A 12,946-nucleotide genomic window follows, 5' to 3' on the forward strand; every position below is an offset into this window, starting at 1 on the left:
AAAGTTACCAATTAATGTTTAATATTGATAAATGTAAACAGGAATAAAAGAGTGCCCGTTTTTAATAACACAATTAAATTTTAGACAGATTTTACTTGAGCAGAGCTCCAAACTGTGACCTTGGGATTAAAATGCTATTTCCATAACCTGTTTAATATTGATAAATGTAAACATGAATAAAAGAGTGCCCGTTCAATAACACAATTGAATTTAAGACAGATTTTACTTGAGCAGAGCTCCAAACTGTGACCTTGGGATTAAAATGCTATTTCCATATCATCTGGACTGATGTAGTACAAATTAAATTTTATACTTCAAATAAGCAGTCCATATGTTGGCACAAAATAAAACAAAACCAATACAAACACTCAACATTATTAATTTGACTTTCAGCCTTCAAATTCTAACCTAATTTATATTCTGTATATCCGCTTCACTTAGATTTTTATGCCCCCGGTAGGGTGGCATATAGCAGTTGAACTGTCCGTCAGTATGTCAGTCTGTCCGTCCATCCGAAAACTTGAATGGCCATAACTTTTTCAATATTGAACATAGTGACTTGATATTTGGCATACATGTGCATCTCATGGAGCTGCACATTTTGAGTGGTGAAAGGTGAAGGTCAAGGTCATCCTTCAATGTCAAATATATGGCGTCTGTCCGAAAACTAACATTGGCCATAACTTTTTCAATGTTCAAGATAGCAACTTGATATTTGGCATGCATGTGTATCTCATGGAGCTGAACATTTTGAGTCGTGAAAGGTAAATGTGAAGGTCATCCTTCAAGGTCAAAGTTCAAATATATGACGTCTGTCCGTCCGTCCAAAAACTTTAACATTGGCCATAACTTTTTCAATTTTCAAGATAGCAACTTGATACTTGGCATGCATGTGTATCACATGGAGCTGCACTTTTTGAGTAGTGAAAAGTGAAGGTCAAGGTCATCCTTCAAGGTCAAATGTCAAATATATGGCGTCTGTCTGTCCGTCCGAAAACTTTAACATTGGCCACCACTTTTTCAGCAACTTGATATTTGGCATGCATGTGTATCTCATGGAGCTGCACATTTGGAGTGGTGAAAGGTTAAGGTCAAGGTCATCCTTCAAGGTGAAAGGTCAAATTTTGCAATATTGAAGATACATAGTAGTAACTTGATATTTGGTATGAATGTGTATCTCATGGAGCTGCACATTTTTAGTGGTGAAAGGTCAAGGTCATCCTTCAAGGTCAAAGGTCAAATTTTGCAATAGTGAAGATAGCAACTTGATATTTGGCATTCATGCATATTTCATGGAGCTGCACATTTTGAGTGGTGAAAGGTCAAGGCCATCCTTCAAGGTCAAGGTCAAATTTTGCAATATTGAAGATAGCAACTCAATATTTGGCATGCATGTGTATCTCATGGAGCTGCACATTTTGAGTGGTAAAAGGTCAAGGTCATCCTTCAAGGTCAAAGGTCAAATTTTGCAATATTAAAGATATCAACTCGATGTTTAGCATGCATGCGTATCTCATGGAGCTGCACATTTTGAGTGGCGAAAGGTCAAAGTCATCTGTCAAGGTCAAAGTTTGCAATATTAAAGATATCAACCCGATATTTGGCATGCATGTGTATCTCATTGAGCTGCACATTTTGAGTGGTGAAAGGTCAAGGTCAAATTTTGCAATATTTAAGATTGCAACTCCATATTTGGCATGCATGCGTATCTCATGGAGCTGCACATTTTGAGTGGTGAAAGGTCAAGGTCATCCTTCAAGGTCAAAGGTAAAATATATGGCTTCAAAGCAGCGCAGTAGGGGGCATTTTGTTTCACGAACATAGCTCTTGTCAAAGCAATTTTTTTATTTTATTTATGTTTTTATGCCCCCAGTAGGGTGGCATATAGCAGTTGAACTGTCTGTCAGTCAGTATGTCAGTATGTTAGTCAGTCCGTCTGTCCGTGAAAAAACTTTAACATTGGCCATAACTTTTTCACTATAAGATAGCAACTTGATATTTGGCATGCATGTGTATCTCATGGAGCTGAACATTTTGAGTGCTAAAATTTCAAAGTGAACATCATCCTTCAAGGTCTTGGGTCGAAAAAAACAAATCCACGGGAAGTAATAAGCTTTAAATGGACATTATTATCTTCCCTGCCAACGTATATATTTTTGTTAAATCAATCAAAGCGGCGCAGTAGGCGGCATTGTGTTTCTCACAAACAAATCATGGAAAAAGATCAAGGTCATCCTTCAAGGTCTAAGGTCAAAAATTCAAATCAAAGGGAAGTAATAAGGTTTAAAGGGAGATAATTATTCAATATTGAACTTCGCAAATTGCTATTTAGCATCAACGTGTATCTCATGGAGCTGCGCATTGAGTGGTGAATCTACAGTCACAGAAGTGGCTTTTAATTATTTGCTACTAAAAATAGAGTGGCTTTGAATTATTTGCTACTAAAAATAGAGATTTGTTAGAGACAATTATTTTCAAGGGAAGTAATTTATATAATTATAAATATCATTATATTATATATTTCCTTACCAAGAATTTAACTTCTTTTCACAGTTACTGTACATATTTATTATTTGAATTATTTATAACTCAACTAAATGATTTGTCAAAGTTTTTTTTTTTAATGATATAATTATCATTTCTTTACAGTACTAATTTGTGAATAGTAGGTTCATTACATACCTCTGGACTAATGTCTATAGGTACATGATGAACTCTGGCTATGATCTCTTTGATAAATCACAGGCCTTGGTCAATTTGGCTGTCTACAGACCCTCCCCCCCTCTTGTTAGATTGGACAAAATTGAAGGGAAGTAATAAGCTTTAAAGGGAGATTATTTCTATACCTCCCAAATGATAAATAGAAATTTTATTTCAAAGCAGCGCAGTAGGGGGCATTGTGATTCTGACGAACACATCTCTTGTTCTTTTAAGTTCAATTTACTTTTAAAAAAGACCAAGCGTTTACGGTTCTTAGATCAAACAACTTAAAAGCCATTTAAAGATACACAAATAGAAATTATGGAATTATTTTTTAATACCAAATGTGACAAAGATGATTGTTTTTTTAACTCAACACAAACATAAATTCAAAAATTTATTTAGACACTCGATGACAAATGAAACAGGACAATTAGACAAATAACAAATCTTAACAATGATCAGTAAGAACTACTCTAAAAATATATACTTGCCAGATACTCGCTATATAATTAAAGCTTCGAATGCTTAAAACATGATGCAAGAAAATGTCTCTAAACTATTATGGATATGCTTAGTTTAACTTTCTTGAATGGCTAGACGATTAAAAATCATGGTCTTAACCCTTTCAGCGCTGGAACCGAATTTTAAAGGCCTTTCCAAACAGTTTGGATCCAGAACTTGGCCTCTCGTCAGGATCCAAACTGTTTGCTATTCTGATAGTATTATTTGAATAAAAATCGAAGAAAATCCTAATTTTAGAAATTCAGCCGATGATATTTTAGCAGACGACAAATTTCCCAGCATGCAAAGGGTTAATCATGGAGACATCTTGCTGATTCCATAAGACCTTGAACTAAATCTTGTCAAACTTGTTAAACGTGGATTTTTTTTAGTGTTTCAAAGAATTCATCCCATTAGCTTAAATCTGACCTTATATTGTGATCATCCTATCAAACCATGTTTTTGTTTCATAACAAAGTGCAACAAATATAATTATTCGGACATCTGTATAGTGGTTATGAAGTTCATCTTGTGCACCACAATGTATCATGATTTGGTAAAATATGTTGCGATCTAAAGAATCAATTGGGTTGTATTTATATCATTTGGGTTCAGCCATGGCTCTTATAATGAATACCAGCATTTAAATCGAGAAAGATATCGCAAACACATCTGTATACTATCCTCACACAGCACATTGATGCTTGATTAACTTGAAGCATCACCTGTTGCAACGTACTGATTTGGGGAAAAAAATAGTGATAATGTCAGAATGGTCACCCCCGAGTCCAAATACTAATTTGAAACGATCCCAACAGATGGCATATACTTGCATCTAAATTGGAGATTAGATCTTAACATATTGTTGCATCTGCATTTGTCAAATCGTGTAGATTGCAACTGAGTGAAAAGCAGCCCGTCATAATGTTTGGATACGCATAACATGGAATCCAAGCCTGGAATCTCAGAAAAACGTGTGGCCAATGGCTGCTTGTAGTGAACCACACAGCAGTGGGAACGCACTAAAGTGGGAAATAGCATTACTGCTCACAAGAGAAGCAAAAAACAAAGTATGTTAATAACTTATACGACATCACACAGCTTTGAAACTATCCTTTAAACAAATAGAACATTTAAATATTAATACTAGCAACTTACACCAGTTATGTTTTACTTAAGTTTAGAAACTATTTGAGCTCCATATTTTGTGTTTAAAACCCCATTTAGCAACATATCTTGACATTTAAATAAAATTTAGCTCAAAATGTTGTGTTCAAAAACAATTCCTCTTTCCTATGTTGTGTTTACGAACCGGTTCAGGTCAGTAATTTGATTTCAAAAATCACTTTTATTGTATTAGTGTGTAACAGTACTAAAACCCGAGTTGACATACATTCATGTTTAAACTGGCACAAATCATGCTCAAAGATCAATTAGATTTTTTTACGCTCAATACTAAACCAACCTGGAGTGATTTGTAAAACTAAGTGCAGTAAGAACTCTTCTTTTACACATGCATTTTCTAGTATCCTGATAATCCAAATCTTTATCATAAACAAAGTGGACACGTTACCTTGACCTTTACAAGAAAGACAAAGTTTGAAAAATATCAAACATGGATGGCAAATCAGATGGTGAGACTTCCATTTAAAGCAGTCCTAAAACATGATTGCACTATGTAATGCATATTATGCAGATTGTTAAAACAAATACAGAAAATATAGTTATTGAAATACAAAATTGGATATTACTTTAAAACAAAATTTATTCATAACACAATTGGTTTGCTTATTTGTGTACTTTTCTAATTGTAAGCACCATCATGGATACATCTTTTCCTTAATATAATTGGGCCGTGCTCTTTAAAAAAAGGGGTTTCATGCATGTGCAGAAAGTGTTGTCACAGATTAGCCTGTGCAGTGTGCACAGGCTAATCAGGGATGTCACTTTCCGCCCTTATGGTATTTTTAATTTAGAAAGTCTTTTCTTAGCAAAAATCCAGTTTAGGCGAAAAGTGCCATCCCTGATTAGCCTGTGCAGACTGCACAGGCTTATTTGGGATGATTCTTTCCGCATATGCATTAAGCTCCATGATGCGAAGTGTGGCTTAAATATATTTTGAAGTAAGCATTCTAGGTAAAATTTGCATCAAAATGATGCTAGACAGAAAATTTGCAGGAGAAAAAGAGAAAATTGCCAAATGCTTGCATCCAAATGCAGGATTCTGCTTCCATTTAAATCCCTTCTGGATTAATACAAATCAATTATGTGCAAAAAGAACACACACTTTTAAAGACATAGTCTACAACAAGTTGACGTGAACATTGTACTCAGTGCATGTTTGGCACATAAACACTAATCATGACAAAAAGAGAGAAGATGGATGAACTAATATATAAAAATCACATTAAATAAATAGTATGGTAAACATTATACATGTAATAACATATATTGCACGTAATATAAGTAATTTACATAAATTGCATTCATAGGACATTTAAAATGCTAAAATAAACCATGATAAAAGACAAATTTATTTTGTAAATGACTAGTAAAAAACATCTTAAAACTAGAGCTTTGTCACAGACATGACGTATACCTGCCGCATTGACACAGACTATTTTGCATGCTGTCTTCACAAAACAAGAGAATCTAATTTATGGCAATTTAAAAAAATTATTATGCCATTATCATTAATGGCCATTGCAACCTTTGAAATCTTGAATTCTTTTGCATGACATGCCATCCAATGACTGTGAACACAATTAATGTACAGAGTCATTTTAAAATCTTGTATGAATGACATAGTTATGGCTTGGACAAGATCATTTATGACCATTTTTGACCTTTGAACTCACAGTGTGACCTTGACGTTGCAGATATCAACATAATTCTTTCGCGCATCACACCATCCAATTATGGTGAACAAATATGCCAAATGAATTTAAAATCTCACAATAAACAACATAGCTATGGCCCGACCAACCTCATTTAAGGCCATTTTTACCTTTGAACTCAGTGTGACCTTGACCTTGGAGATATTGACAATATTCTTTCGCGAGACACACTGTCCAATAATGGTGAACCAATGTGCCACATGATTTTAAAATCTCACAATGAATGACATAGTTATGGCCCGGACAAGCTCATTTATGGCCATCTTTGACCTTTGAACTCAAAGTGTGACCTTGACCTTGGAGGTATTGACGTTATTCTTCCGCTCAACACACCGTCCAATGATGGTGAAAAAATGCGCCAAATGATTTTTAAATCTCACAATGAACGACATAGTTATGGCCCGGACAAGCTCATTTATGGCCATTTTTTTACTTTGAACTTAAAGTGTGACCTAGACCTTGGAGATATCGACGTAATTCTTTCACGCAACACACCGTCCAATGATGGTGAACAAATGTGCCAAATGATTTTAAAATCTCACAAAGAACAACATAGTTATTGCTCGGAAAAGCTCATTTTTTACCTTTAAACTCAAAGTGCGACCTTGACCTTGGAGATATCAATGTAATTTTGTTGCACGACACACCGTCCAATGATGGTGAACAAATTTGCCAAATGATTTTAAAATCTCACATTAAATGATAAAGTTATGGCCCAGACAAGCATTTGACCTTTGAAATCCAAGACTTAGTGTGACCTTGACCTTGGAGATATTGACGTACTTTTTTCACACGACACACCGTCCCATGACGGTGAATAAATGTACCAAGTAATTTTTAAATTTAACGATAAATGACAAAGTTTTGGTCCAGACAAACTTTCTGTTTAAACACACTGAGTGACCCCGTGACCTAGCTTTTGACCCGGCATGGCCCATATTCAAGCTTGACCTAGACATCATCTAGATACAACTTGTGACCAAGTTTGGTGAAGATCGGATGAAGTTTTGGGACAGACCAACAGACAGACCGACCGACAAAGTGACTCCTATATAGCCCCCATTACCAATGGTAATGGGGGTATAAATACTGGTCTAAAATGTTAGACACACATACAATACTTCCAACAATTCACAGCAATTTATCAATATGGTTATGGTGAAATGATGAGACAACAAATATGTATCAGATCTAAAGTTGTAAAATATACTTGAAAAACGTTGTCATAATAATGCCTTTGTCACAACGCACATAGTTTTGATTAATCACAAACAGATATTTTTTATAGAAATGTGTGACAAAAGTCTAAAACATTACGAACCCCAAAACATGTCATCATTGTGTTGAATACCCAAATCCCCATGTTGTTACATGTATTTAGACCATTTAGTGATTACAGAATATTAAAACTAGTTCTCTTTGAACAAAACCTGCCTCAATATGCCTTTTTGAGTATGAGTTTGGACAATAAAGAGGCCATTTTTACAAGATATTGACATAAATATAAACATAATTTATTTGAAAAAATTAACTGACCAAGACCAAATCAGTGTTAGAATGCCCGGGAATATTAAAGTATATTTTCCGTACCAGGGTATATTTAAGTAGTACCCGAGTCGACAATGACCAATCAAGCTTCTAGGTCTACATCATAGCATGATAACAACCAGAACATTCACTATCATAACAGCAGGAAGAGTTATTATGACGGCCACCCTTCTTTTAGAGCTAATATAGAACATGTGGAACCTTGTCTTTAGCTAAAGGTATTACATCGCCACATCTTCACATATTTTTTAATTAACAATACAAAATATGGATTTCAAATACAACATTGCTGATGACAAGTCTGACAGAAATCACACTGACTTGTAGTTTAGAAAATCAATATAAATAAATGTCCTTTGTTGAAAAGAAATGTACTACAAGAGTGCGCTCACCAGAGACCAAACGAAGATTTACAGATTTTATGTGTTTTTTTCATGTATGCATAAGAAATGTAACTTCGTACTTAGCTTTCAACGTGTTATGACAAAGACTTTATGAGGGCTGAGACATTATGGGAACATATGTTCTGACCAAGTTGGAACCTTATGCAAGCAGATGGTCAGTGGTTGACCTTTTTGGAACCTTTAAATAAGAGTCTGGTACTCATATTGTTTTTCAAAATGTCATACCAGAAGAACTGCATTGTATCTTGGCTAGGTATTTGTACACCAGAAGAACTGCATTGTATCTTGGCTAGGTATTCGGACACCAGAAGAACTGCATTGTATCTTGGCTAGGTATTTGTAAACCAGAAGAACTGCATTGTATCTTGGCTAGGTATTTGTAAACCAGAAGAACTGCATTGTATCTTGGCTAGGTATTTGTACACCAAAAGAACTGCATTGTATCTTGGCTAGGTATTTGTACACCAGAAGAACTGCATTGTATCTTGGCTAGGTATTTGTTCACCAGAAGAACTGCATTGTATCTTGGCTAGGTATTTGTACACCAGAAGAACTGCATTGTATCTTGGCTAGGTATTTGTTCACCAGAAGAACTGCATTGTATCTTGGCTAGGTATTCGGACACCAGAAGAACTGCATTGTATCTTGGCTAGGTATTTGTAAACCAGAAGAACTGCATTGTATCTTGGCTAGGTATTTGTACACCAAAAGAACTGCATTGTATCTTGGCTAGGTATTTGTACACCAGAAGAACTGCATTGTATCTTGGCTAGGTATTTGTTCACCAGAAGAACTGCATTGTATCTTGGCTAGGTATTTGTACACCAGAAGAACTGCATTGTATCTTGGCTAGGTATTTGTTCACCAGAAGAACTGCATTGTATCTTGGCTAGGTATTTGTACACCAGAGGAACTGCATTGTATCTTGGCTAGGTATTTGTACACACCATTGTCATACCAGAAGAACTGCATTGTATTTCGGCTAGGTATTTGTACACACCATTGTCAAACTCTTGAATAAACAAGACTATTGTCAAGCAATATAAGTCCCCTACCAGCTCCACCATTGTCAGAAATATATATATATATTTTTATTTGTTGCCATAGCAACCAGAATTTTTGAATACATAAGAATACATGCTCTGAGAAAAACTACAAGATTGGGAAAAAAATATTATTTATTGCTCATTCCAAATGTTTCAATTCAGTTACATAAGACTGACCCGTCCTCTTTGTTTTGCAACGGACCTGAACTAGACAAAATATTATTTCAAAATGTTCTGAGCAAGTTATATGATAATTGAGCCAAAAATGTGTTGCCTCTAGATTGTTTTCAAGGCTAATGATGATGGCACACCACAAACAACGGAGAAAAGCTGACCAAGAAAGCTCACCATGAGCATGTCATAAAGGGTGAGCTAAAAACTGGACAGTGATGGTACGGCAACACTCAAAATAAATATATGTATATATCTACTGGTAGTTTGAACGTTTGTTTACTGACCTGTTCTGTGCAGCCTAAGATAACATTTGAACACATGTTCTGACCAAGTTTCATGAAGATTGAACTATAAATGTTACCTTAAGAGTGTTAACGAGGTTTTACAATAGCCATGTAAGGAAAAATGCCCCTCCCCCTGGCAGCCATGCTTTTCAACAGACTGAAACCATTTTCAAACTTTTCCAAGATATCATCACAAAAAATGTTCTGACTAAAGATCAATAAAGACTGGACTATAAATGTGACTTTTAGAGTGTTAACAAGGTTTTACTATAGCCATATAAGAAAAAAAGCCCTACCCCTGGCGGCCATGTTTTTCAACCAACCAGAACCGTTTTTGAACTTGTCCAAGATATCATTACCACAAATCTTCTGATGTACTTTCATGAAGATTGGACAATAAATGTGGCCTATAGAGTGTTAACAAGGCATATGTTGATGCCGCATGACGGACAAAAGGCGATACAAAAGCTCACCATGAGCATATTGTGCTCAAGTGAGCTAAAAAAACTCTTCAAATATGCAATCTATGAAAAATAGATTCCTTAAAAAAATGCAATCTCTGCAAATAAAAACTGTTGTTGTCAACCCTAAGTACACTAGATCTAACAATCAGTCTCTGGTTTTGTGGCAAGAATGGCCTCTGTTCGAACCATTTCAGCAACGTCTAGTTCCTGAAATACAGAAAATACTTTGAGTGAAGTAAACAGAGCCAATGCCTGAAATACAGTTTTAACATGCCCTATGTAAAGTTAATATTTTACACAGTTATATTTTGATAGGTGATCCAATTTTAAAACATGAATTTACATCTGTAAACCTCTTTGCATTGTTTAGTATTTATAGCTTGATTGTGAACACAATTTAATGTTTATTAAGAGATGTCCTTACGATGTTTTCATTTCAAGGTCACATTTTCAAAATAAGTATTTTGTGATGATGCTTACTTAACAAGGGGATTTGCTGTGTTTGATAAACATACATGCCCAACATTGGTGGGTCCAATTAAGCGCTGGTTAGATCCATTTGAATTACTGTGAAGCCAATATTATTTGTTTGTTGGATGCTAATTTTCGTAGCTCCCTCAACCACTAAATCAAATACTCAAAATTGCATGTCAACATAATTAATCGAATCAACAGTATCTTAAGGCTTTATAAAGGTTAAAAAGGTTGTGTATAATGAGATATATACTATTATCACAACTTATTAACAACTATTTAAATATCAATGTGTTGTAGCATCCAGTATTGACGAGCTGCAGTGGTGTTCATGCAAATTGACCCTCACTCTGGAAAAACTGGGTTTCATACATGTGCATAAAGTGTTGTCCCTGATTTGCCAGTCTACACAGGCTTATTGAGGACGCCAATTTTGTCTTACCTGAATTTTTGCTCATATGAGACTTCCTTTAAACAAGAGGGCCAAGATGGCCCTAGTTCGCTCACCTGAGAGGAGTTTGTTCATTCAATCTTTACCAAATGTCAAACTTGACCTAGATATTGTACAGACAAACATCCTGGTCAAGTTTCATCATTATTTCATCTGCGAGTCATGATTAATGTACCTATGAAGTTTCATGATCCTAGGCGTTAGCATTCTTGAGTTATCATCCAGAAACCATTTTTCTAAGTTGAGTCACCGTACCCTTGCCAGCCATTGTGTGAATACTTTTTTGGCACTGTGACCTTGACCTTTGACCTAGTGACCTGATAATCAATAGGGGTCATCTGCGAGTCATGATCAATATACCTATGAAGTTTCATGAACCTAGACATAAGCGTTCTTGAGTTATCATCCAGAAACCATTTTACTATTTCAGGTCACCGTGACCTTGACCTTTGACCTAGTGATCTCAAAATCAATAGGGGTCATCTGCGAATTATGATCATTGCACCTATGAAGTTTCATGATCCTAGGCATAAGCGTTCTTGAGTTATCATCCAGAAACCATTTTACTATTTCAGGTCACCGTGACCTTGACCTTTGACCTAGTGACCTGAAAATCAATAGGGGTCATCTTCAAGTCATGATCAATGTACCTATGAAGTTTCATAATCCTAGGCATAAGCGTTCTTGAGTTATCATCTGGAAACCATTTTACTATTTCAGGTCACCGTGATATTGACCTTTGACATAGTGACCTGAAAATCAATAGGGGTCATCTGCGAGTCATGATCAATGTACCTATGAAGTTTCATGATCCTAGGCCAAAGCGTTCTTGAGTTATTATCCAGAAACCATTGTACTATTTCGGGTTATCGTGACCTTGACCTTTGACCTAGTGACCTGAAAATCAATAGGGGTTATCTGCGAGTCATGATCATTGTACCTATGAAGTTTCATGATCCTAGGCATAAGCGTTCTTGAGTTATCATCCGGAAACCATTTTACTATTTCGGGTCATCGTGACCTTGACCTTTGACCTAGTGACCTGAAAATCAAAAGGGGTCATCTGCGAGCCATGATAAATGTACCTATGAAATTTCATAATCCTAGGCATAAGCGTTCTTGAGTTATCATCTGGAAACCATTTTACTATTTCAGGTCACCGTGATATTGACCTTTGACATAGTGACCTGAAAATCAATAGGGGTCATCTGGGAGTCATGATCAATGTACCTATGAAGTTTCATGATCCTAGGCCAAAGCGTTCTTGAGTTATCATCCAGAAACCATTGTACTATTTCGGGTCATTGTGACGTTGACCTTTGACCTAGTGACCTGAAAATCAATAGGGGTTATCTGCGAGTCATGATCATTGTACCTATGAAGTTTCATGATCCTAGGCATAAGCGTTCTTGAGTTATCATCTGGAAACCATTTTACTATTTCGGGTCACCGTGACCTTGACCTTTGACCTAGTGACCTGAAAATCAATAGGGGTCATCTGCGAGTCATGATCAATGTACCTATGAAGTTTCATGATCCTAGGCCTAAGCGTTCTTGAGTTATCATCCGGAAACCATTTTACTATTTCGGGTCATTGTGACCTTGACCTTTGACCTAGTGACCTGAAAATCAATAGGGGTTATCTGCGAGTCATGATCAGTGTATCTATGAAGTTTCATGATCCTAGGCATAAGCGTTCTTGAGTAATCATCCAGAAACCATTTTACTGCTTTGGGTCACTGTGACCTTTGACCTAGTGACCTGAAATCAATAGGGGTCATTTGCGAGTCATGATCAATGTATCTGTGAAGTTTCATGATCCTAGGCATAAGCGTTCTTGAGTTATCATCCGGAAACCATTTTACTATTTCGGGTTTTCGTGACCTTGACCTTTGACCTAGTGAACTGAAAATCAATAGGGGTCATCTGCTAGTCATGATCAATGTACCTATGAAGTTTCATGATCCTTGGCATAAGCGCTCTTGAGTTATCATTCGGAA

At 36.0% G+C, this 12,946-nt stretch overlaps 1 protein-coding gene across 1 annotated transcript in view; it reads right to left on the reverse strand.

Annotated features, from left to right (window-relative positions):
- Positions 1-3,084: 3,084 nt before the first annotated feature.
- LOC127873212 (1-phosphatidylinositol 4,5-bisphosphate phosphodiesterase beta-4-like) overlaps positions 3,085-12,946 on the reverse strand; it is a 107,497-nt gene continuing 97,635 nt past the window's right edge. Inside the window, exon 31 of the mRNA XM_052416972.1 lies at positions 3,085-10,228. Within this exon, the coding sequence (XP_052272932.1) occupies positions 10,160-10,228 (69 nt within the window). The 3' untranslated portion in view covers positions 3,085-10,159. The remainder of the gene's footprint in view (positions 10,229-12,946) is intronic.

This window comes from Dreissena polymorpha, chromosome 3 (genome assembly GCF_020536995.1).
Source record: "Dreissena polymorpha isolate Duluth1 chromosome 3, UMN_Dpol_1.0, whole genome shotgun sequence".
Classification (NCBI taxonomy): Eukaryota; Metazoa; Mollusca; class Bivalvia; order Myida; family Dreissenidae; genus Dreissena; species Dreissena polymorpha.